We start from the raw sequence: 25,392 nt of genomic DNA on the forward strand, positions 1-25,392 counted from the left end.
ATTTTTCTGATCGCTGTATTAGTGTTGCTGGTGACGCTAGTTAGGGAGCTAAATATTTAGGTTCGCCGTCAGCGTTTTATAGTGACAGGGACCCCCATATACTATCTAATAAATGTTTTAACCCCTTGATTGCCCCCTAGTTAACCCTTTCACCACTGATCACCGTACAACTGTTACGGGTGATGCTGGTTAGTTCGTTTATTTTTTATAGTGTCAGGGCACCCGCCGTTTATTACCGAATAAAGGTTTAGCCCCCAGATCGCCCGGCGGTGATATGCGTCGCCCCAGGCAGCGTCAGGTTAGCGCCAGTACCGCTAACACCCACGCACGCAGCATACGCCTCCCTTAGTGGTATAGTATCTGAATGGATCAATATCCCCAGCAGTTTATTGTTCCCAAAAACGCAGTGTTAGCGGGATCAGCCCAGATACCTGCTAGCACCTGCATTTTGCCCCTCCGCCCTGCCCAGCCCACCCAAGTGCAGTATCGATCGATCGATCACTGTCACTTACAAAACACTAAACGCATAACTGCAGCGTTCGCAGAGTCAGGCCTGATCCCTGCGATCGCTAACAGTTTTTTGGTAGCATTTTGGTGAACTGGCAAGCACCAGCCCCAGGCAGCATCAGGTTAGCGACAGTACCGCTAACACCCACGCACGCACCGTACACCTCCCTTAGTGGTATAGTATCTGATCAGATCAATATCTGATCTGATCAGATCTATACTAGCGTCCCCAGCAGTTTAGGGTTCCCAAAAATGCAGTGTTAGCGGAATCAGCCCAGATACCTGCTAGCACCTGCGTTTTGCCCCTCCGCCCGACCCAGCCCACCCAAGTGCAGTATTGATCAATCACTGACACTTACAAAACACTAAACGCATAACTGCAGCGTTCGCAGAGTCAGGCCTGATCCCTGCGATCGCTAACAGTTTTTTTGGTAGCGTTTTGGTGAACTGGCAAGCACCAGCGGCCAATTCCCCCCCGGTCATAGTCAAACCAGCACTGCAGTAACACTTGGTGACGTGGCGAGTCCCATAAGTGCAGTTCAAGCTGGTGAGGTGGCAAGCACAAGTAGTGTCCCGCTGCCACCAAGAAGAAGACAAACAGGCCCGTCGTGCCCATAATGCCCTTCCTGCTGCATTTGCCAATCCTAATTGGGAACCACCACTTCTGCAGCGCCCGTAATTCCCCCATTCACATCCCCAACCAAATGCAGTCGGCTGCATGAGAGGCATTTTCTTTATGTCCTCCCGAGTACCCCTACCCAACAAAACCCCCCAAAAAAGATGTTGTGTCTGCAGCAAGCGTGGATATAGGCGTGACACCCGCTATTATTGTCCCTCCTGTCCTGACAATCCTGGTCTTTGCATTGGTGAATGTTTTGAACGCTACCATGCACTAGTTGAGTATTAGCGTAGGGTACAGCATTGCACAGACTAGGCGCACTTTCGCAGGGTCTCCCAAGATGCCATCGCATTTTGAGAGACCCGAACCTGGAACCGGTTACAGTTATAAAAGTTAGTTACAAAAAAAAGTGTAAAAAAAAAAAATATATATAAAATGTTAAAAAATAGTTGTCGTTTTATTGTTCTCTCTCTCTCTCTCTCTATTCTCTCTCTATTGTTCTGCTCTTTTTTACTGTATTCTGTTCTGCAATGTTTTATTGTTTTTATGTTTTATCATGTTTGCTTTTCAGGTATGCAATTTTTTATACTTTACCATTTACTGTGTTTTATTGTTAACCATTTTTTTGTCTTCAGGTTCGCCATTCATGACTTTGAGTGGTTATAACAGAATGATGCCTGCAGGTTTAGGTATCATCTTGGTATCATTCTTTTCAGCCAGCGGTCGGCTTTCATGTAAAAGCAATCCTAGTGGCTAATTAGCCTCTAGACTGCTTTTACAAGCAGTGGGAGGGAATGCCCCCCCCACCGTCTTCCGTGTTTTTCTCTGGCTCTCCTGTCTCAACAGGGAACCTGAGAATGCAGCCGGTGATTTAGCCAGCTGACCATAGAGCTGATCAGAGACCAGAGTGGCTCCAAACATCTCTATGGCCTAAGAAACCGGAAGCTACGAGCATTTCATGACTTTGATTTCGCCGGATGTAAACAGCGCCATTGGGCAATTGAAAAAGCACTTTATCACACCGATCTTGGTGTTGTCAGATGCTTTGAGGGCAGAGGAGAGATCTAGGGTCTAATAGACCCCAATTTTTTCAAAAAAGAGTACCTGTCACTACCTATTGCTATCATAGGGGATATTTACATTCCCTGAGATAACAATAAAAATGATTAAAAAAAAATGAAAGGAACAGTTTAAAAATAAGATAAAAAAGCAAAAAAATAATAAAGAAAAAAATAAAAAAAGCACCCCTGTCACCCCCTGCTCTCGCGCTAAGGCGAACGCAAGCGTCGGTCTGGCGTCAAATGTAAACAACAATTGCACCGTGCATGTGAGGTATCCCCACGAAGGTCAGATCGAGGGCAGTAATTTTAGCAGTAGACCTCCTCTGTAAATCTAAAGTGGTAACCTGTAAAGGCTTTTAAAAATGTATTTATTTATTGCCACTGCACGTTTGTGCGCAATTGTAAAGTATGTCATGTTTGGTATCCATGTACTCGGCCTAAGATCATCTTTTTTTATTTCATCAAACATTTGGGCAATATAGTGTGTTTTAGTGCATTAAAATTTAACCACTTGACGACTGCCTCACGCCGATGTACGTCGGCAGAATGGCACGGACAGGCAGAATCACGTACATATACGTGATCTGCCTTCCACGGGTGGGGGGTCCGATCGGACCCCCCCCGGTGCCCGAGGCGGTCGCCATTTCTTCCCGGGTGATGAGAGGTGAGGGGGAGGCCATCCATTCATGGCCACCCCCTCCCGATCGCTCCCGGAGAATAAAAACGCTTCCTTTCCCTCTGTAATGTAAACAGAGGGAGAGGAAGTGATGTCATCCCTTCTCGAGCCGGTCTTTTCGATCCGGCGCCGAGGAGAGAAGACATCTAAGTAAGTGCACAAACACTACACTTCCAGTAGAACACGCCAGGCACACTTTTCACCCCCGATCACCCCCCCTGTACCCCCTGTCACACTGACACCAATAGCAGTTTTTGTTTTTTTTGCATTGGTGTCAGTTTGTGACAGTTATAAGTGTTAGGGCAGTTAGGTTAGCCCCCTTTAGGTCTAGGGTACCCCCCTTTAGGTCCAGGGTACCCCCCTAACCCCCCCCTAATAAAGGTTAACCCCTTGATCACCCCCCATCGCCAGTGTCGCTAAGCGATCGTTTTTCTGATCGCTGTATTAGTGACACAGGTGACGCTAGTAAGTATATAGGTTCGCTGTCAGTGTTTTATAGCGACAGGGACCCCCATATACTACCTAATAAAGGTTTTAACCCCCTGATTGCCCCCTAGTTAACCCTTTCACCAGCGATCACCGTATAAGTGTTACGGGTGACGCTGGTTAGTTGGTTTGTTTTTTATAGTTTTAGGGCACCCGCCGTTTATTACCTTATAAAGGTTTAACCCCCTAATTGCCCGGCGGTGATATAAGTTAAGTTTTTTAGGGTCAAATAAGGTCTGCATCGCCCCAGGCAGCGTCAGGTTAGCGCCAGTAGCGCTAACACCCACGCACGCAGCATACACCTCCCTTAGTGCTATAGTATCTGAACAGATCAATATCTGATCTGATCAGATCTATACTAGCGTCCCCAGCAGTTTAGGGTTCCCATAAACACAGTGTTAGCGGGATCAGCCCAGATACCTGCTTGCACCTGCGTTTTGCCCCTCGGCCCGGCCCGGCCCAGCCCACCCAAGTGCAGTATCGATCGATAACTGTCACTTACAAAACACTAAGCACACATAACTGCAGCGTTCGCAGAGTCAGGCCTGATCCCTGCGATCGCTAACAGCTTTTTTGCCTGTGAGTCTCACTAGTGTACCCCTAAATTTAGAGCCCAAAATGGCAAATCGAAGGTACACTAGTGAAGAGGCCTACACGTTTCTGCAAAATCTTTTCTGAGTTTCTGAGCATGACAGATAGTGAAGAGGAAGTCACTCATCTGTCAGATTCAGGCTCAGAATACGATCCTGTAGAGGACAGCGGCTCCATGACAGATAGCTCTGACGACGGAGTTGTGGTCCCTGCCAAGGTCAGGCGTACCAGACCCCAATCTTCTTCTTCTGTCCTTGAAGTGCAAGAACCGCAGGGCTCTCATATGGAGCAGAGCAGTACTAGTGCCGCTATTCCTTCTGGTGAACTGGCAAGCACCAGCGGCCTAGTACACTCTGGTCTTACATCCAGCACTGCAGTATCACGTGGTGACGTGGCGAGTCCCATAAGTGCAGTTCAAGCTGGCAAGGTGGCAAGCACAAGTAGTGTCCCGCTGCCACCAAAAAGACGAACACAGGCCCGTCGTGCCCATAGTGCCCTTCCTGCTGCATTCGCCAATCCGAATTGGGAACCCACCACTTCTGCAGCACCCGTACTTCCCCCATTCACTGGCCAACCCGGAATTCAGGTGGAAACAGTTGATTTTACGCCACTGGATTTTTATACGCTGTTTTTCACCAAAGATCTCTATAGATCTATTGTGGACCAAAGCAATTTATACGCTGGTCAACACATCCCCGCTAATCACATCGTCGCTAATCATATTGGTCCACTAACCCAATTTACCATGCGCCCGTGTTCTCTGCTTCCATGGCCAGGGCACGATACGAGCAGATTTTGCGGTTCATGCACTTCAGTGACAATGAACTCTGTCATCCTCGTGGAGACCCTGGATACGATCGGCTATACAAAATTCAGCCCCTCGTAAACCACTTCAACCAACATTTTGCAGACTTGTTTACTCCCTGTCAAGTTGTCTGCATTGATGAGTGCCTGATTAAATTTTCTGGCCGCTTGTCATTCAAACAGTACCTTCCCAGCAAGCGTGCCAGATACGGGGTCAAGATGTATAAGCTCTGTGACAGGGCCACAGGCTATACATGTAGTTTTATAGTTTACGAGGGCAAAGATAGTCACGTAGAGCCGACAAACTGCCCTGACTACATAGGAAGCGCTGGCAAGATAGTGTGGGACTTGGTGTCACCCTTATTCAGAAAGGGGTACCACTTGTACGTGGACAATTATTACACGAGCGTGCCACTTTTTAGTCACTTGTTTGATCAGCAGATTGGAGCATGTGGCACCGTGCGACCTAATCGCCGGGGCTTTCCCCAGCGGCTTGTAGATTCCCGTCTTAGGCTGGGTGAGAGAGCCTGCTTGAAGTGTAATAACTTGCTCACTATGAAGTGGAGGGACAATAAGAATGTTTTCGTTCTTACCTCCCTTCATGCAGACACGACGGTCCAAATTACTACGGCGACTGGTGTTGTGGAGAAACCCCTCTGTGTCCACGAATATAACCAAAATATGGGAGGGGTGGACCTCAACGACCAGTTGCCCGTAAGGCCAGACGCTGGTATAAAAAAAGTGTCTGTTTATTTATTTCAATTGGCTTTGCTGAACGCTCATGTGCTATACAGAGCTTCAGGACGGACTGGATCCTTCCTTAAATTCCAGGAAGAGATCGTCAGAGCCCTTCTGTATCCAGACGGTGCTTCACCTCACCTTCCCCAACCAAATGCAGTAAGCCGGCTGCATGAGAGGCATTTTCCTTATGTCCTCCCGAGTACCCCTACCCAAAGAGCCCCCCAAAAAAGATGTCGTGTCTGCAGCAAGCGCGGATTTAGGCGTGACACCCGGTGTTATTGTCCCTCCTGTCCTGGCAATCCTGGTCTTTGCATGGGTGAATGTTTTGAACGCTACCATGCACTAGTTGAGTATTAGCGTAGGGTACAGCACTGCACAGACTAGGACACACTTTCACAGGGTCTCCCAAGATGCCATCGCATTTTGAGAGACCCAAACCTGGTACCAGTTACAAAAGTTAAAAGTTACTAAAAAAAGTGTAAAAAAAATTAAAAAAATAAAAAAAATAAAAACACAAAAAAAAAATAAAATAAAAAAACCAAAAATAGTTGTTGTTTTATTGTTCTCTCTCTCTCTCTATTCTCTCTCTATTGTTCTGCTCTTTTTTACTGTATTCTATTCTGCAATGTTTTATTGTTATTATGTTTTACCATGTTTGCTTTTCAGATATGCAATTTTTTTATACTTTACTGTTTACTGTGTTTTGTTGGTAACCATTTTATTGTTTTCAGGTACGCCATTCAGCTGCAGAGCGGATTTATTTATCTTGACAGCAACAGCGTTTGCTCCCACGATACATAAAGCCATGACTCCAGCGCTGTCGGAGGTGATTTCACCACCGCAGTTACATACTTCAGCATATATGCCGAAGCGTGGGGGCAGCAGTGGGTGGAGGAGCGATTTGCTCCTGCCTTTTGTGGGAGGATGCCCCCATGCTTCGGCATATATATATTTTAGGCACAGGTTGACAGGTTGCGTTAAATGTTTTATTTTTTACTATGTTTTTTTTTTTTGTATTTGCTTTGCAGGTATGGTAAGTCTTACTGTTATACTGTAATGTTACTTTGTTTTATTGTTAACCATCATTTGCTTAGCAGGTACGCCATTCAGTTGCAGCGCGGATTTATTTATCTTGACAGCAACAGCGTTTTCTCCCATGATATATAAAGCCGTGACTCCAGCGCTGTCGGAGGTGATTTCACCACCACAGTTACATACTTCAGCATATATGCCAAAGCGTGGGGGCAGCAGTGGGTGGAGGAGCGATTTGCTCCTGCCTTTTGCGGGAGGATGCGCCCATGCTTCGGCATATATAAATGGTGCATGTATGCCCATCATTAGAAGTGGGTGGATGAAGGGAGGTATTCTAATGGTGGGCATACCCACCGATCAATATCTTTATTTTGTTCAGCCCACAGGCTGCATGAAAAAAAAGTTTACAATATATGCCCAACAAGGACCAGCAACATACTGGTATGTTGCTGGACTTTGAGTGGTTATACCAGAATGATGTCTGCAGGTTTAGGTATCATCTTGGTATCATTCTTTTCAGCCAGCGATCGGCTTTCATGTAAAAGCAATCCTAGCGGCTAATTAGCCTCTAGACTGCTTTTACAAGCAGTGGGAGGGAATGCCCCCCCCTACCGTCTTCCATGTTTTTCTCTGGCTCTCCTGCCCCAACAGGGAACCTGAAAATGCAGCCGGTGATTCAGCCAGCTGACCATAGAGCTGATCAGAGACCAGAATGGCTCCAAACATCTCTATGGCCTAAGAAACCGGAAGCTACGAGCATTTCATGACTTAGATTTCGCCGGATGTAAACAGCGCCATTGGGAAATTGGGAAAGCATTTTATCACACCGATCTTGGTGTGGTCAGATGCTTTGAGGGCAGAGGAGAGGTCTAGAGTCTAATAGACCCCAATTTTTTTTAAAAAGAGTACCTGTCACTACCTATTGCTATCATAGGGGATATTTACATTCCCTGAGATAACAATAACAATTATTAAAAAACATAAAAATGAAAGGAACAGTTTAACCACTTACCAACCGGCCCATAGCCGAATGACGGCTGCAGGGCGGTTGGATAACTCTGGGTGGACGTACTATGACGTCCTCCCAGAATTCCCCTCTCGCGCGCCCCCTGGGGCGCGCACCCGAACACATCCGTGACCGCCGGGTCCTCCGGACCCGGCGCATCACGGATCCCGGTAAATGGCCGCTGATCGCGGCCGTTTACCATGTGATCGCGCCGTCAAATGACGGCGCGATCACATGTAAACAGACCAGCGTCATCTGATACATCCAGGCATCCATCCATCCATGCTCAGCCATCCCCACTACACTGCAATGCTGAGCAATACTCTGCAACACCCCCACAATACTCTGCAATACCCCCACAATACTCTGCAATGCTGTGCAATACTCTGCAACACCCCCACAATACTCTGCAATGCTGTGCAGTACTCTGCAATACCCCCACAATACTCTGCAATACCCCCACAATACTCTGCAATACCCCCACAATACTCTGCAATGCTGTGCAATACTCTGCAACACCCCCACAATACTCTGCAATGCTGTGCAGTACTCTGCAATACCCCCACAATACTCTGCAATACCCCCACAATACTCTGCAATACCCCCCACAATACTCTGCAATGCTGTGCAGTACTCTGCAATACCCCCACAATACTCTGCAATACCCCCACAATACTCTGCAATGCCCCCACAATACTCTGCAATGCCCCCGCCATACTCTGCAATTCCCCCGCAATACTCTGCAATGCCCCCGCCATACTCTGCAATGCCCCCGCCATACCCTGCCATGCCCCCGCCATACTCTGCCATGCCCCCGCCATACTCTGCCATGCCCCGCCATACCCCGCCATACCCCGCCATACCCCGCCATACCCCGCCATACCCCGCCATACTCTGCAATACCCTGCAATACTCCGCAATACCCCGCCATACTCCGCCATACTCTGCCATGCTCTGCAATACCCCGCCATACTCCGCAATACCCCCACAATACTCTGCAATGCCCCCACAATACTCTGCAATGCCCCCGCCATACTCTGCAATTCCCCCGCAATACTCTGCAATGCCCCCGCCATACTCTGCAATGCCCCCGCCATACCCTGCCATGCCCCCGCCATACTCTGCCATGCCCCCGCCATACTCTGCCATGCCCCGCCATACCCCGCCATACCCCGCCATACCCCGCCATACCCCGCCATACCCCGCCATACCCCGCCATACTCTGCAATACCCTGCAATACTCCGCAATACCCCGCCATACTCCGCCATACTCTGCCATGCTCCGCAATACCCCGCCATACCCCACCATACTCCGCAATACCCCGCCATACTCCACAATACCCCGCCATACTCCGCAATACCCCGCCATACCGAGCCATGCTCAGCTGTACTCGGCCTCTGTATGTGGCCGGGCTGTGGAAGTCTCACACATGTGGTATCGCCGTACTCAGGAGGAGCAGGGGAATGTATTTTGGGGTGTCATTTTTGGTATGTACATGTTATGTGGTAGAAATATTGTATAAATGGACAACTTTGTGTTAAAAAAAAAATGCGTTTTAACCACTTCCCGCCCACCGGCCGTCATACAACGTCCTTGACTTTGTGCGGAGATATCTGAATGATGGTTGCAGCTACAGGCATCATTCAGATATCGGCTTTTTCAGCCGGCGATTCCCTACACCATGAGAACGATCATAGCAGCTGTTCCACTGCTTGATAGTTCTTACGGGAGGCGAGAGGGGATGTCCCCCCCTCCCGCGCTTCTACCGACTCACCGCTACGATCGAAGCCAGGATCGTTTTTTTTTTTTTTTTTTTTATTTCAGGCTTCCCAGCCTAGAGGTGAGATGTGGGGTCTTATTGACCCCATATCTCACTGTAAAGAGGACCTGTCATGCCATATTCCTATTACAAGGATCTTTATATTCCTTGTAATAGGAATAAAAGTGGTCAAAAATTTTTTTTTTTGGAAAAAAGCATCAAACTAAAATAAATAAAGTAAAATGAACAATAAAAAAAAATAAAAAATTTTTAAAGCGCCCCTGTCCCTGCGTGCTCGCATGCAGAAGCGAACGCATACGTAAGTCCCGCCCACATATGAAAACCGTGTTCAAACCACACATGTGAGGTATCGCTGCGATCGGTAGAGCGAGAGTAATTATTTTGGCCCTAGACCTCCTCTGTAACTCAAAACATGTAACCAGTAAAAAATTTTAAAGCGTCGCCTATGGGGATTTTTGAGTAGCAAAGTTTGGCGCCATTCCACAAGCGCGTGCAATTTTGAAAGGTGACATGTTGGGTATCTATTTACTCAGTATAACTTCATCTTTCACATTATGCAAAAACATTAGGCTAACTTTACTGTTTTGGTTTTTGTAAAGCACAAAACAGTTTTTTTCTCAAAAAAAAACACGTTAAAAAAATTGCTGCGCAAATACCGTGCGAGATAAAAAGTTGCAACGACCGCCATTGTATTCTCTAGGGTCTTTGCTAAAAAAACATATATAATGTTTTGGGGTTCTATGTAATTTTCTAGCAAATAAATGATGATTTTTACATGTAGGAGAGAAATGTCAGAATTGGCCTGGGAGCTACAGAACGCCTGAAGGTGCTCCCCTGCATGTTGGGCTTCTGTATGTGGCCACGCTGTGTAAAAGTCTCACACATGTGGTATCGCCGTACTCGGGAGTAATAGCAGAATGTGTTTTGGGGTGTAATTTGTGGTATGCATATGTGGTGTGTGAGAAATAACCTGCTAATATGACAATTTTGTGGGAAAAAAAAAAAGTAAAAAAAAAACCTTGATTTTGCAAAGAATTGTGGGAAAAAATGACAACTTCAAAAATCTCACCATGCATCTTTCTAAATACCTTGGAATGTCTTCTTTCCAAAAAGGTATCATTTGGGGGGTATTTGTACTTTTCTGGAATGTTAGGGTCTCAAGAAATTAGATAGGCCGTCAGTACTTCAGGTGTGATCAATTTTCAGATATTCGCACCATAGCTTTTGGACTCTATAACTTTCACAAAGACCAAATAATATCCACCGATTTGGGTTAATTTTACCAAAGATATGTAGCGGTATAAATTTTGGCCAAAATATATGAAGAAAAATTACTAATTTGCAAAATATTATAACAGAAATGAAGAAAAATGCATTTTTTTACAGATTTTTCGGTCTTTTTTCTTTTACGGCGCAAAAAATAAAGAACCCAGCGGTGATTAAATACCACCAAAAGAAAGCTTCATTTGTGTGAAAAAAAGGACAAAAATTTCATATAGATACAGTGTTGCATGGCTGAGTAATTGTCATTCAAAATGTGAGAGCACCAAAAGCTGAAAATTGGTCTGGTTAGGAAGGGGGTTTAAGTGCCCAGTTGTCAAGTGGTTAAAAATAAGATAAAAAATCAAAAAAATAATAAAGAAAAAAAAAAAAAAGCACCCCTGTCCCCCCCTGCTCTCGCGCAAAATCGAACGCAATCGTCGGTCCGGCGTCAAATGTAAACAGCAATTGCACCATGCATGTGAGGTATCACCGCGAAGGTCAGATCGAGGGCAGTAATTTTAGCAGTAGACCTCCTCTGTAAATCTAAAGTGGTAACCTGTAAAGGCTTTTAAAGGCTTTTAAAAATGTATTTAGTTTGTTGCCACTGCACGTTTGTGCGCAATTTTAAAGCATGTCATGTTTGGTATCCATGTACTCGGCCTAAGATCATCTTTTTTATATCATCAAACATTTGGGCAATATAGTGTGTTTTAGTGCATTAAAATTTTAAAAAGTGTGTTTTTCCCCCAAAAAATGCGTTTGAAAAATCGCTGCGCAATTACTGTGTGAAAAAAAAAATGAAACACCCACCATTTTAACCCTTTCATGACTAAGCCTATTTTTGAAATTTGGTGTTTACAAGTTAAAATCCATATTTTTTGCTAGAAAATTACTTAGAACCCCCAAACATTATATATAATTTTTTTAGCAAAGAATCTAGAGAATAAAATGACGATTGTTGCAATATTTTTTATCACACGGTATTTGTGCAGCGGTGTTTTAAACGCAAATTTTTGGAAAAGTGACACTTTCATGAATTTTAAAAAATCCAAACAGTAAAGTTACCCCAATTTTTTTGTATAATGTGAAAGATGATGTTACGCCGAGTAAATAGATACCAAACATGTCACCCTTTATAATTGCACGCACTCGTGGAATGGCGACGAACTACGGTACCTTTGAATTTCCATAGGCGACGCTTTAAAAAAATTTTACGGTTACCAGGTTTGAGCTACAGAGGAGGTCTAGAGCTAGAATTATTGCTCTCGCTCTGACGATCGCGGCGATACCTCACATGTGTGGTTTGAACACCGTTTACATATGCGGGCGCGACTTCCGTATGCGTTTTCTTCGCTGCGCGAGCTCGCGGGGACAGGGGCACTTTAAAAAATTTTTTTTTTTTTTTTTTTATTTAATTTATTTATTTTTGTACTTTATAAATTGTGTTTAAATTTTTTTTTTTTTTTTTTTACTTTTATTGCTGTCACAAGCAATGTAAACATCCCTTGTGACAGTAATAGGTGGTGACAGGTACTCTTTATGGAGGGATCGGGGGTCTAAAAGACCCCCCATCCCTCCTTTACACTTCAAAGTATTCAGATCGCCGAAAACGGCGATTCTGAATACTGTGTACTTTTTTAAATTCGGCGCCATTGGCAGCCGAGTAAACGGGAAGTGACGTCATGACGTCGCTTCCGCATTTACAAGAAGAAGGCTGGAACGAAGCCGCTCGCAGCTTCGTTCCAGTCCGCCCCCAGCCGCCGAAGGCAGCGGACCGGACACCGGGCCTCCCGATCGCACGGGAGGCCCGGTAACAGCGGCGGGAGGCGGCGGGAGGGGGGGGATGTCCCCTCCCGCTCCTCCGGTATAACAACCGAGCGGCTTTTAGCCGCATCGGTTGTTATATTCGGGTAGCCGATCGCCCGCTGAAAACAACGGTACCGGGATGATGCCTGCAGCTGCGGGCATCATCCCGGTATAACCCCGGAAAGCCGAGGACGCATATATGCGTTCGGTCGGCGGGAAGGGGTTAATCTGTAGGGCATTTGTTTTAAAAAAATATATAATGTTTGGGGGTTCAAAGTTATTTTTTTTTGCAAGAAAATTATTTTTTCATGTAAACAAAAAGTGTCAGAAAGGGCTTTGTCTTCAAGTGGTTAGAAGAGTGGGTGATGTGTGACATAAGCTTCTAAATGTTGTGCATAAAATGCCAGGACAGTTCAAACCCCCCCAAATGACCCCATTTTGGAAAGTAGACACCCCAAGCTATTTGCTGAGAGGCATGTCGAGTCCATGGAATAATTTATATTGTGACACAAGTTGCGGGAAAGAGACAAATTTTTTAAAATTTTTTTTTTGCACAAAGTTGTCACTAAATGATATATCGCTCAAACATGCCATGGGAATATGTGAAATTACACCCCAAAATACATTCTGTTGCTTCTCCTGAGTACGGGGATACCACATGTGTGAGACCTTTTGGGAGCCTAGCCGCGTACGGGACCCCGAAAACCAAGCACTGCCTTCAGGCTTTCTAAGGGCGTAAATTTTTGATTTCACTCTTCACTGCCTATCACAGTTTGGGAGGCCATGGAATGCCCAGGTGGCAACCCCCCCCCCCCCCCCAATGACCCCATTTTGGAAAGTAGACACCCCAAGCTATTTGCTGAGAGGTATAGTGAGTATTTTGCAGACCTCACTTTTTGTCATAAAGTTTTGAAAATTGAAAAAAGAACAAAAAATGTTTTTTCTTGTCTTTCTTCCTTTTCAAAAACAAATGAGAGCTGCAAAATACTCACCATGCTTTGCAGCAAATAGCTTGGGGTGTCTACTTTCCAAAATGGGGTCATTTGGGGGGGGGGGGTTGTGCCACCTGGGCATTCCATGGCCTCCAAAACTGTGATAGGCAGTAAAGAGTGAAATCAAAAATTTACACCCTTAGAAATCCTGAAGGCGATGCAAAAAAAAAAAATTGTCACTTTCCCTCAAATTGTGTCAAAAAATAAAATATTCCATGGACTCAACATGCCTCTCAGCAAATAGCTTGGGGTGTCTACTTTCCAAAATGGGGTCATTTGGGGGGGTTTTGTGCCATCTGGGCATTTTATGGCCTTCAAAACTGTGATAGGTAGTGAGGAGTGAAATCAAAAAATGTACGCCCTTATGCCGCGTACACACGGTCGGACTTTTCGTCTACAAAAGTCCGACAGCCTGTCCGACAGACTTCCGGCGGACTTTCGGCGGACTTGCAGCAGACTTTCTAACGAACGGACTTGCCTACACACGACCACACAAAAGTCCGACGGATTCGTACGTGATGACGTACACCGGACTAAAATAAGGAAGTTCATAGCCAGTAGCCAATAGCTGCCCTAGCATGGGTTTTTGTCCGTCGGACTAGCACACAGACGAGCGGATTTCGGGGTCCGTCGTAGTTACGACGTAAAGATTTGAAGCATGTTTCAAATCTAAAGTCCGTCGGATTTGAGGCTGAAAAAGTCTGCTGAAAGTCCGGAGAAGCCCACACACGATCGGATTACCAGCCAGCTTTAGTCCGTCGGCGTCCGTTGGACTTTTGTAGACGAAAAGTCCGACCGTGTGTACGCGGCATTAGAAATCCTGAAGGCGGTGATTGGTTTTCGGGGCCCCGTACGCGGCTAGGCTCCCAAAAAGTCCCACACATGTGGTATCCCCGTACTCAGGAGAAGCAGCTGAATGTATTTTGGGGTGCAATTCCACATATGTCCATGGCCTGTGTGAGCAATATATCATTTAGTGACAACTTTTTGTAATTTTTTTTTTTTTTTGTCATTATTCAATCACTGGGGACAAAAAAAACTAATATTCAATGGCCTCAACATGCCTCTCAGCAATTTCCTTGGGGTGTCTACTTTCCAAAATGGGGTCATTTGGGGGGTTTTGTACTGCCCTGCCATTTTAGCACCTCAAGAAATGACATAGGCAGTCATAAACTAAAAGCTGTGTAAATTCCAGAAAATGTACCCTAGTTTGTAGACGCTATAACTTTTGCGCAAACCAATAAATATACGCTTATTGACATTTTTTTTACCAAAGACATGGCCGAATACATTTTGGCCTAAATGTATGACTAAAATTGAGTTTATTGGATTTTTTTTATAACAAAAATAGAAAATATTTTTTTTTCAAAATTTTCGGTCTTTTTCCGTTTATAGCGCAAAAAATAAAAACCGCAGAGGTAATCAAATACCATCAAAAGAAAGCTCTATTTGTGGGAAGAAAAGGACGCAAATTTCATTTGGGTACAGCATTGCATGACCGCGCAATTAGCAGTTAAAGCGACGCAGTGCCAAATTGTAAAAAGTGCTCTGGTCAGGAAGGGGGTAAATCCTTCCGGGGCTGAAGTGGCTAAAGAACATTGTTCTCAAACTGTTATGGGTAAAGTTCTGCTTTAATGCAAAGCATGGTAATGTGCCTTGACATAATAGAACAGCCAGTTGTGAGGAGGGGCCTAAGGGTTTTCTGTCTTCTTCTGGATCAGCTGCTGCTTAGGATTTTTTATTGTAGTTAAAGCGGAGTTCCACACAAAAATGGAACTTCCGCTTTTCGGAACCCTCCCCCCCTCCGGTGTCACATTTGGCACCTTTCAGGGGGGAGGGGGGTGCAGATACCTGTCTAAGACAGGTATTTGCACCCACTTCCGGCATAGACTCCCATGGGAGTCTATGCCTCTTCCCGTCCCGACCGTGCTGTCTGCTGGGAACACACAGCTCCCAGGAGAGAGCGGGGACCACTAGGGACGCGCAGCGCGACTCGCGCATGCGCAGTAGGGAACCGGGAAGTGAAGCCGCAACGCTTCACTTCCTGATTCCCTCACCTAGGATGGCGGCGGCAGCTGCCGAGAACCGAGCGGGTTCTCGGCGTCCCCTGCCGACATCGCTGGACCCTGGGACAGGTAAGTGGCCATGTATTAAAAGTCAGCAGCTGCAGTATTTGTAGCTGCTGGCTTTTAATATTTTTTTTTTTTTTTGGCGGTGTGGGTGAACCCCCGCTTTAAACACAACAGACAAGTGTTTCTTTTATTGTGACTAATATTGTGTATGTTTACAGGCTTTTGTATATAGCTTTTGCTCTATCTTATTTTTATTATTGTTTTATGTCTTAAGACTTGTAGACGGGAAGAGAGCTCTTTTTAACTCATTGCACTTGCGCTGTTCTCTATTAAGTGAAACTCCAGGTAGATATAAAAAGACAGATTAATACAGCTCTGTATTCTTTTATACACATTTATTTATTTATTTTATTTGAAGCAGTGCAAGTACCTGAATTTGTCATGGTATCAGTCTCTTGCAGTCCATGTACAGCAAAGACTGAGGAAGGGAAAAGCAGCAAGAGGAGCCAGTCAGTTGTGCTGCACTGCTAGGATTATGATGACAGGAGAGAGCAAAGGGACAGAGAGATGACCTCATCACTGGGCTGCTTTTCCAATTTCTTTGCTTTACTATCACAGGGTAGAGAGGGGAAGAGACAGGGCCAACACAGAAGATTTACCTATAAAAGAAGAGGCTATATACTTCCCTTTCCAGTGGCCTTTGGGTTAAAATGCCACTGTGGTGCTGTTCCCCGGCCGTGGCATGTATTCCATGTTCTTGGGTGTGTAGAATACCTGTTCCACTGTCATTAAGACCCCTTTCACACTGGTGTGAGTTTGTCATGCTTTTACAGGGCAACAAAAGCACATGAAAACTACAGTATTCCCCATGGCAGCATTTTAACACGTGCTACCAGATGAGTGAGACTTTTCTCTTATGCCGCGTACAGACGATTGGACTTCTCGTCGGAAAAAGATATGATGGCTTTTCCGACAGGATCCCGTTCAAGCTTGCCTTGCATACACACGGTCATACAAAAGTTTGCTGAACTTTCGACCGTCAAGAATGAGGTGACGTACAACACTACGAGGAGCCGAGAAAATTAAGTTCAGTGCTTCCGAGCATGCGTCGAATTGTCTCTGAGCATGCGTAGGAATTTTGCGCTTCGGAATTGCCACAGATGATCGCATTTTCGGATAGGAACTTTTTCCGACCGAAAAATTGAGAACATGCTCTCAATCTTTTGCTGGCTGGAATTCGGCCAGCAAAAGTCCGATGGAGCATACACAGTCGCATTTCCCGATGAAAAGCTCTCATCGGTCTTTTGCTGGCTGAATTTCCGGCCGTGTGTACGCGGCATTACAGGCACTTCTTTCTGTTTTGACTGTGTGGTGACAGGGTCACCTTAAAGTATTTGTAAAGGATCACCATGTTAAACAACCCATTCAATTTAAAATAGAAATGAAAGGCAAAACATTTTTGTATGGATATAAAAAACATTTTTGGTAACTTTTTTCCCTTTTTTATAAGTGATCACATTCTCTCTGTTCTCAGTTGCATAAGAGCTGAGGGAGGAGAAGTAGCAGCACACTGAGCTTCTCAGTGAATGGCTGTGCAGCGGGGGCAAGTCTGATCATTGGAGGAGAGTGCATTTAGTTCCCAGCATAGCTAGAGAACTGACCACAGTGTGCTCTCCTGCTTGGTGTGGTCAGTTTTTAATAGGAAAGCAAAGGGACTGGCAGGAACCCCAGGGATTTCACATAAAGGAAGCAATAAAAATATAATAGGATACTTTATTATAGTAGTACATGGTACAGCAGGCACATTTCCGGAATATAAAGTGTTGGGGTAACAATCGCTTTAACTGCAGAAGAGAAAAATTGGGTCTTTTTTCCCCGCTATACAGGGCTGTGCTGTATGGCAGAGCTGTGTAAATCTCAGAAATGGATGGACTTAAGTAGAATCTTTTGGCAGGTAAATTGGCTCCCCTTTATGTATTTTATCTGTGCATTTAGCTGTTTGCCTGTAGGTCAGCTTTAACAACTGCTCAGATAAAATCTCTGCCACACAGGGAGTGCATTGTTTTCTATGAGTCGGCAGACTCCAAATTTTGCATTGTGAGAAGAAGCAGTGGAGCACAACCGCTGAACAGCACTGTAAATATAATCAACATATTTCTCTTAAGCCCCAGGCTTAATCAATGGTATTTTAAGTCCAGCAGGTGTAGAGGCTGCCCCTTCCCTGACCCACAACCTTTCTGTCTTTCAGGTCTCTTATGGCAGCTTCGGCCCAGTGACGTTGAGGTGGAGCTGCTGGCGCACACACGTAAGGTAGTCAGCGAGGATCTGGAGCAGGAGACTGGACTGCACACCGGGTGGATCCAGAACGGCGGTCTGTTCATCGCCTCCAACAAGCAGAGGCTGGATGAATATAAAAGGCTCATGTCTGTAAGCATTTATAAAATCATGCCAATATGTGTCTGCTGTAAAAGTCTTGTAACTACATCCAGTGCTGCAGATTACTGGGTTATGGAAAAGCAGTGCCAACATGAAGTGATTTGTGCTGAAAGCTTCTGAGATTAGATCTATTATAAACTGAAGGGGTATGTTATTGGAGGAACTGGAGGTGCTCCAAACTAAGGAGTTGTCTCACCTGGTTTTCTGGGTCACTGGAGACAAGCAAGAATTACGTCCTATATTTACTCACTGAGCGTATTTAAAGCAAAGCAATCAGGAATGGTCATGTGGAAGAATCTGAGTCTCCCCTGCTGAATCTGAGATAAACGGGACGGCTGTCAGTTTTTTGACATCCGTGCTATTTCAATTTGTGTCCGTGATTGCTCTTTGGGCAGCGGGATGTAGAGTTGCCACCTCATCCCTTTAAAGCCGAACACATATGAATTACACAGGTTCTGAGGCTAATTTAATGCAGGTCAGGCACTAAGTGTGTTTTAATTACCACCTTAATCAGCCACAGAACCTGTGTAATTAATATGTGTTCGGGTTTAAAGGGATGAGCTGGCAACCCTAGCCAGATGTAAATGGACTATGGTGTCCATTTACATCAGATTGCCTAAGATCTGTCATGCTTAGGTCCAGAAAAACAGAAAAGGACTTTTTCCGTTTTTTTTTTTTTTACAGACCAGAATGGACTTGGAGGTAAGCGAGTGTAAACAGACACAAGTGTGTTTAAATCCACCTGCCCATAGAGCTGCGTGGAGCTTCCAATCAGGTCCGCATAAAAAAACTGACAGGTGGACCTGATCGGTAAGCCCGTGTGAAAGAGCCCTAAAGGAATACTCTGGAGCTTATTTATTTATTTATCATTCTTACCTTGGTCAGCTTAAAGAGAATGTGTCACTAGTGGGCATCTGTAATAACTTGAATCTCCAACGCTGATCTGTCGTAACAGTGCAACATTTGCTCTTGTAGAATGCTGTGTGTGCTGTTTTCCACTTGTATTCTCTACCTGTTAGAACAGACAGGTCAGGCAGCAAGACTCCCATTGAGCCTGACATTATGGCTGATGGCTCACACACTATCTGAACAGCTGAAAGAGGGTAAAACTGTCCATTAACATTTTTTTTTCATGTACTTCTGAGAACAACTTAACATGACATTTGAGTGTCTATAATCAGCATCGACCTCAACCAGACTATAGGACAGCCTTACAGCCTGACATTATGCTCGACATATGGCATTTCATTTCCACATTACTTGGCGGGGGGGCGGCTTTGGGGGGGGGGGGGGGGGTAGTCATTAGACCCTCATGTCAATAAATTGTATCAGGTAGCAGTTTGACTCCTAGACCAGCCTTTTTCAACCAGGGTGCCTTCAGGTTTCTTTAGGGGTGCCTTGGCAAAATACCTAAAAATTCCCCAAAAATTGTATACAAGCCAACAGGTGGATGAAGCCTGCTTTTTAGGTACATAAGCCACAGGTTTTCATTGTGCACCATTACAACCTTCTGGCCACTGGTATCATAACAACCAATGACGTCATGGAATGATAAGCAAAATAATCACAGCATCCTTGTTTGCCCCTCCACTGCCACTCTCCGTCAGCACTGGGGTGGCATTAGCTGAGTGAGGGAGAGAAACTGAGGGAGAAGAGAAACATTGGACTAGTCAGTACCAGTGTGCAAAGGTGTGTTTACTTTGCAAGAATAAATCATCTCTAATGTTGGGTGTCCTACATGTGTGGATGTGCTATGATATGTACAACTATTAGTTTAGTTTTTTATATTTCAGAATGGGTTGCCTCAAGATTATGCATAATTTTAAAGGGTGCCTTGACTGAAAAAAGGTTGGGTAACACTGTCCTAGACTGTTGAGAATGTTTAGCTGTTTGTTCCATCTCCCTTCCCTGTATAAACATGCACAATCTTGGTGATTCAGTTCTGCATGTTTATAGGAGGTAGGTGTAAAAAAAAAATCAGCAGTTGTGTTCTTTCTCTTAAAGATTGCTGGTGCAGAAAGAAGGACATCTCCCTGTCTTGTATATGTACTCTCTGGCATAATATAGTTTAATGCTGATATCACACTTGTGTCAGTTACAGATCAATCAAGCCGCTAATTGTTTACACTTTAGCTTCACACCCAGCTGAGCTGCGAGAAATGTTGTAAATGGCGTCATGTAAATCGCTACAGTTCCTCCGCACATTGCTAAAAGGTCTCCTGTACCGCAGGTGTGAATTTTACTGTGAAATACAAGCAGAAATGAGCTTTAAAACAACCCCTAGTGGTGAGATTCAATATATAGACTGTGATAATAGCCAGAGCTATAACAATATTCAACTAATACAAACACAAGGAAAATACTACTCTCATTGTTTTACAATGGCTATATAATTAATTGGCCACCAGCTTTAAACAATGGTGTTACAATGCAAAATACCTGCATAAGGTACTTCAGCTAGAAGCTGCCATTACACATTTAGAATAGGAACACATAGCACCATGCAATACTGACTGCTCTTTCTTAGGGTCAGTTCACACTGGAACATGCGCGATCGCATGCGTGCGTTCCTGTGTGGTCCTTTGCATTTCAGTTTTGACAGGCCATTTTTTTGAATGGGCTACAAAACGCACTGGAACGTGCAAAAAGTAGTGGAAGCTCTACTTTTGCAAATCACACCGCACGAAACCATATAGTACTGTGGCACCATGTGATTTGTTGGTCGCAAACGTGCTGCCTTTGCAAGATGTGTTTGGGGTGCTATTAACAATTAATTGGCACCCACACAGAGCGCACCTTTCCCACAGCACATTCTGGTGTAAATGGGCCCTTAAAATAATGTATGGATTCTGACATTGCTGACCTTCCCTGAAAAAATTGCCTTTAATGATTCTTTGGTTTTAGTTCTCCCAACCACCAAGCGCCCACCATAGCATGTCGCTTGTTTTGGGATCACTCATACAGGCTCGCTCCTGAGCCGGCTCTGTGTGTCCATAGACACACAGAGCAAGGCTTGGCCCCGCCCCCGCTCCCTCCTCACTAAACCTATGAGGAGGGAGAGGGCAAAGTGAGCCACTGCTCTTGTGTACAGCGCTGGATTGTAATTGAGCTCAGGTAAGTATAAGGGGAGGGGGGGGGAACAGCTGCACTCAGAAGGATTTTTACCTTAAGCCCTGATTCACACCGACTGCGGGAATTAAATTGTGCAAATTCAGCTGTCAGTCCCGATTTCAGGGCGATTTCAGAGACATCTGTGCGGGTTTCTGCATAGATGTCAATAGAAATCGCACCCCAAAATCACCATAAAAGTAGCAAAAGTAGTACAGAAACTACTTTTCGCAAATACAGCGTTGCACCGATTCGGGTGCTGCAATTGCCGCTGGTTTGGCATGCGATTTGACATGTCCAGGGCTTATGCAGAGAATGCATTAAGCTAAAAAAAAACTTCAGCCTTTAGAATCAGTTTAATAGATTCCAGGTTTGTCTTGCTTGAAGCATAAGTAGTGTCTACATCTCTGTTCTCCAACACTGCCATCTTTCATGGTATACAGTGCATGCGCAGGCACACTCCAAGTCTCTGTCATGTCTACGGAACCAGGCAGAGACCCTGCAGCATGTCTGCACATGCACCACATATCCTGAGCACGCGCAGCTGGATCGCTGGTCTCTGCCAGTTCTACAGCATAGACTGTGTGGTGATGTGCGTGTTTGAAAGATCTCGCTAAGTGCTCCTGGAAGCCTATGTCATTTTGCGCATTTACAAGAGACCTGTGACATGTCTGCGTATGTGCCAGGCCCCACTATGCTATTCTGGCCTAGACTGCGATTTAAGGAGCAAATATATCATTTAAAAAATTGAGAACATTGAGGTGGATAGGGTTCACCGTGTCCCCTCTAATGTAACCCCAAATTCTGAGAAGCCAAGAGATACCATATGCAAATTACATAAATATACTGTTAAGGAATCTATTATGAAAATAACTCGAAGCAAATCTGAAATTATTTTGGACGGAGTACATGTATCTCTGTACCCTGACTTATCACGTAGGACCTTAATGCAACGACGGACTGTTAAACCTCTGTTAGAGGCTCTACGCGCAGGGGGTTTCCATTTAGCCTCACGGCCTCTCGAAATGGCAAGACAGCAACTCTGCGCACTAAGGATGATTTGCAAGTGTTTGTAGAGACTTTAGATTTACCCCCAATTGACTTTGTGGACTGGAGGAGGAATAATTTTATGAACCCCCTACAACGCCCTGCCCAATGGCAACAAATGCCCAATAGATCCCAATGTAGAAATCAATCAAAGGTACATAAGGAAATATGATAGACGTGATGGGGTTCACCTTGTGGGGAAATTGAGATAGAGGGGGGAGGGGAATAGGAAAGGGAATGGTTTGAGGATTAATTTCTTTAATTTTGGATTTATTTATTTTTTTTAATATATTTAACTGTTTACTTGTATTTGGGGTCTACGTTCACAGTTAAGTGTGCAAACAGGGATTGTGTTTGTGTGTGTATGTGTGTGTACATGGGCTCACGTATACACCCTTTGGTGTGTATGTGATTTCATGATATACCTATTGCATATACAACAACAGAGATTTGGTGGATCTCATATAAAAATATGCAGACGAGATATGTATATGTTTGTGAGCACACGTTCCTTACACACGGTTGGTGATAGACAGCACTTATTCATTTATTTATATGTACCTCTGTGATTGGGTGCGTTGTGGCACACTTATGTGTGTGTGTGTGTGTATATATATATATATATATATATATATATATATATACACATGTATATTTTTCACAGTCAGTTGTGTAAACAGGGAGTGTGTTTATATGGGTGGGTACATGGACTCATGGATACATCCTTTGGAACATGTGTGACCTCATGATATACCTATTGCATATACAACAACAGAGATCTGGTGGATCTCATATAAGAATATACACATGGGATGTGTATATGAGCACACGCTCTTTACACTCAGTTGGTGTTAGACAGCACGGATTTATTTATTTATTTACACACACTTCTGTGATCAGGTATGTTTTAGCACACTTATGTATATATGTATATACACGTATATTTCTCACAGTCAGTTGTGTAAACGGGGACAGTGTTTATAAGTGTGTGTACGTGGGCTCATGTATACATCCTTTGGAACATATGTGACTTCTTGATATATCTATTGCATATACAACAACAGAAGATCTGGTGGATTCCATATGAGAGTATACATATATATTTTTTAAATAATTTAATCCGACATAAAGAGAGAATTGTAAAGATGGAGGATAAAAACACCCTGTGTCCCAACAGTATTTAAAAAGACATGATGTCTGGTGTTTAAGAGGGTAAGTAATGGAGGATAGGGATGCGGTGGGAATATGATATTATTTTCAGAATAGAGGTGTTTGTTAAGGTGAATAACATATGAATAGGTGTTTTTTTTTTTTTTTCTCTTCCTCTCCTCCTTTCTTCCCTGCTCCTTCTCCCCCTTTTTCCCCGCATTTATAGGGGAAAAAGGGGGGGTTACCCTGCATAGTGTATATGAGTAAGAGGGATGATAGGGAAGGTCTCTAGAGAGGGGACAAATAGCCGGATGCAGTTATAAATAAAGAGGAATATATTACGTGCCCGGGGGGGGGGAGGGATATATACTAATGCGTGGGAGTATGGGTATGGGTTGCCCAGTAGGTCAGGTCCGATATAAGGGACTTGATATCCTTCGGTGTAGCAGGAAGGTGGAGAGGTCTGAGTTCTTTATCGTTTAGTACATATTCCCTAAAATGTAATATTGGGGTGGAGGAGAGTGGGTGGGGGGGAATGGGGAGGGAGGGATGGTTTGGAGGGGTTTACTTCTCTTTTTGGAATTCTTCCCTTTTTTTTTTCTTTTCTTTTCACCCCCCGGGGACACCTGCTGGGAGCAAAGAGACACTGTAGCTACAAAGTAATATCGAGTCTGCCAAAAGGTAAAAGCCCAGGACCAGATGAGCTCACCAATTCATATTTTAAGAAATGTATTACCAGATTAGGAGGCCCGTTATGTAGCTACTTAAATTCAATTAATGCCTCCAATCCATTACCTCCAAAGGCCTTGTTGGCATAGATAACGATACTTCCTAAACCAGGGAAAGATACTCAGCAGTGTGCGAACTACAGACCCATCTCCTTGTTAAACTCAGGCACTAAGGTTTTAGCAAATTTTTGGCTTTTCGGTTACAGGATCATATAGTGAAACTAGTTCACTCTGATCAGATGGGATTTATGAAGGGCCGTGAGGCCAGAGATAATACCATTCGGGCATTACACACCCTTCATTGGATGCAACACGGCCCTGACAAGGCCCCAAGAGTGATATTGTCAATGGATGCCGAAAAGGCGTTTGACAGGGTGAACTGGGGATTTATGGCGGAGGTGCTAAGGGGGAAGGGTCTGGGGGAACGCATGATGGGCTGGGTTGCAGCATTATATGCGACACCGAGAGCGAGAGTCAAAGTAAATGGCACATTGTCGGATTATTTCCAAATACGTAATGGCACAAGACAAGGGTCTCCATTATCCCCGCTGTTGTTTGCTATGATATTAGAACTATTTCTTTGCAATGTGAGGGGAAACATTGAAATTCAGGGGGTATGGGCCGGATCAGTTGAATATAAAGTCTCGGCATATGCCGACGACTTATTATTCTATCTTTCATCACCACAGACATCACTACCGCCTCTAATGGCAGAGGTCTCTAAGTTCGGAGACTTATCTAACTTCAAAATAAATTTTGAAAAGTCTGTACTGTTACCTAGTCATGTCCCCTTAGGGATGAAAACGATTTTGCTAAATTCTTATCCCTTTATTTAGAACAAAAACTCTTTGGCATATTTGGGAATACATATCGCAGCAGATCCTAAACTACTGTATGATATAAACTATGGTTCCTTAATGAAGGGGGTAATGGGGGACCTGCAGAAATGGAAGGGCCGGTTATTAACGTGGTTTGGAAGGGTCAGCGCCATAAAGATGAGTGTATTACCCAAAATAATTTATCTTTTCCACACAGTGCCAATTACACTCCCAAAAAGTTTTTTTAAAACCTTACGTAAGGTCTTCATAGCATTTGTATGGAGTGATAAACATCCCAGATTGGCGTATGATGTTTTGCGTAGAGGCAAATTGGAAGGAGGAATGGGACTACCAGATGTAGCTTTATATTATAGAGCAATGTCTTTAGTGCGGAACCTGAACTGGTGCCACGACTCCGCAAAGAAAATATGGATCTCCATAGAGCAGATAATGGCAGGCAGGAAGCTGGCCGGAATCCCGTGGATTCCGAGTACAGACAGGGGTCTCTCAAAATGGACGTCACCATTAACAAAGAGCACACTCTTAATTTGGGATAAATTAAATCAATCAGGAGACTATGCTCCTCGGATATCCCCTCTGACCCCATTGGAGGGGTACCCATGGTTTCCTCCAGGGAAGGAGGTGGGATTTTTTGGAGCCTGGGCGAGG

The 25,392-nt window shown here is 44.5% G+C and overlaps 1 protein-coding gene across 3 annotated transcripts in view; it reads left to right on the top strand.

Annotated features, from left to right (window-relative positions):
• Positions 1-25,392, top strand: part of SARDH (sarcosine dehydrogenase) — a 217,418-nt gene that overhangs the window by 23,345 nt on the left and 168,681 nt on the right. For all 3 annotated transcript variants that reach the window (XM_073599664.1, XM_073599665.1, XM_073599666.1), the window contains exon 3: positions 17,686-17,864. In XM_073599664.1, the coding sequence (XP_073455765.1) occupies positions 17,686-17,864 (179 nt within the window). The remainder of the gene's footprint in view (positions 1-17,685; positions 17,865-25,392) is intronic.

Source organism: Aquarana catesbeiana, linkage group LG09 (genome assembly GCF_042186555.1).
Source record: "Aquarana catesbeiana isolate 2022-GZ linkage group LG09, ASM4218655v1, whole genome shotgun sequence".
NCBI lineage: Eukaryota > Metazoa > Chordata > Amphibia > Anura > Ranidae > Aquarana > Aquarana catesbeiana.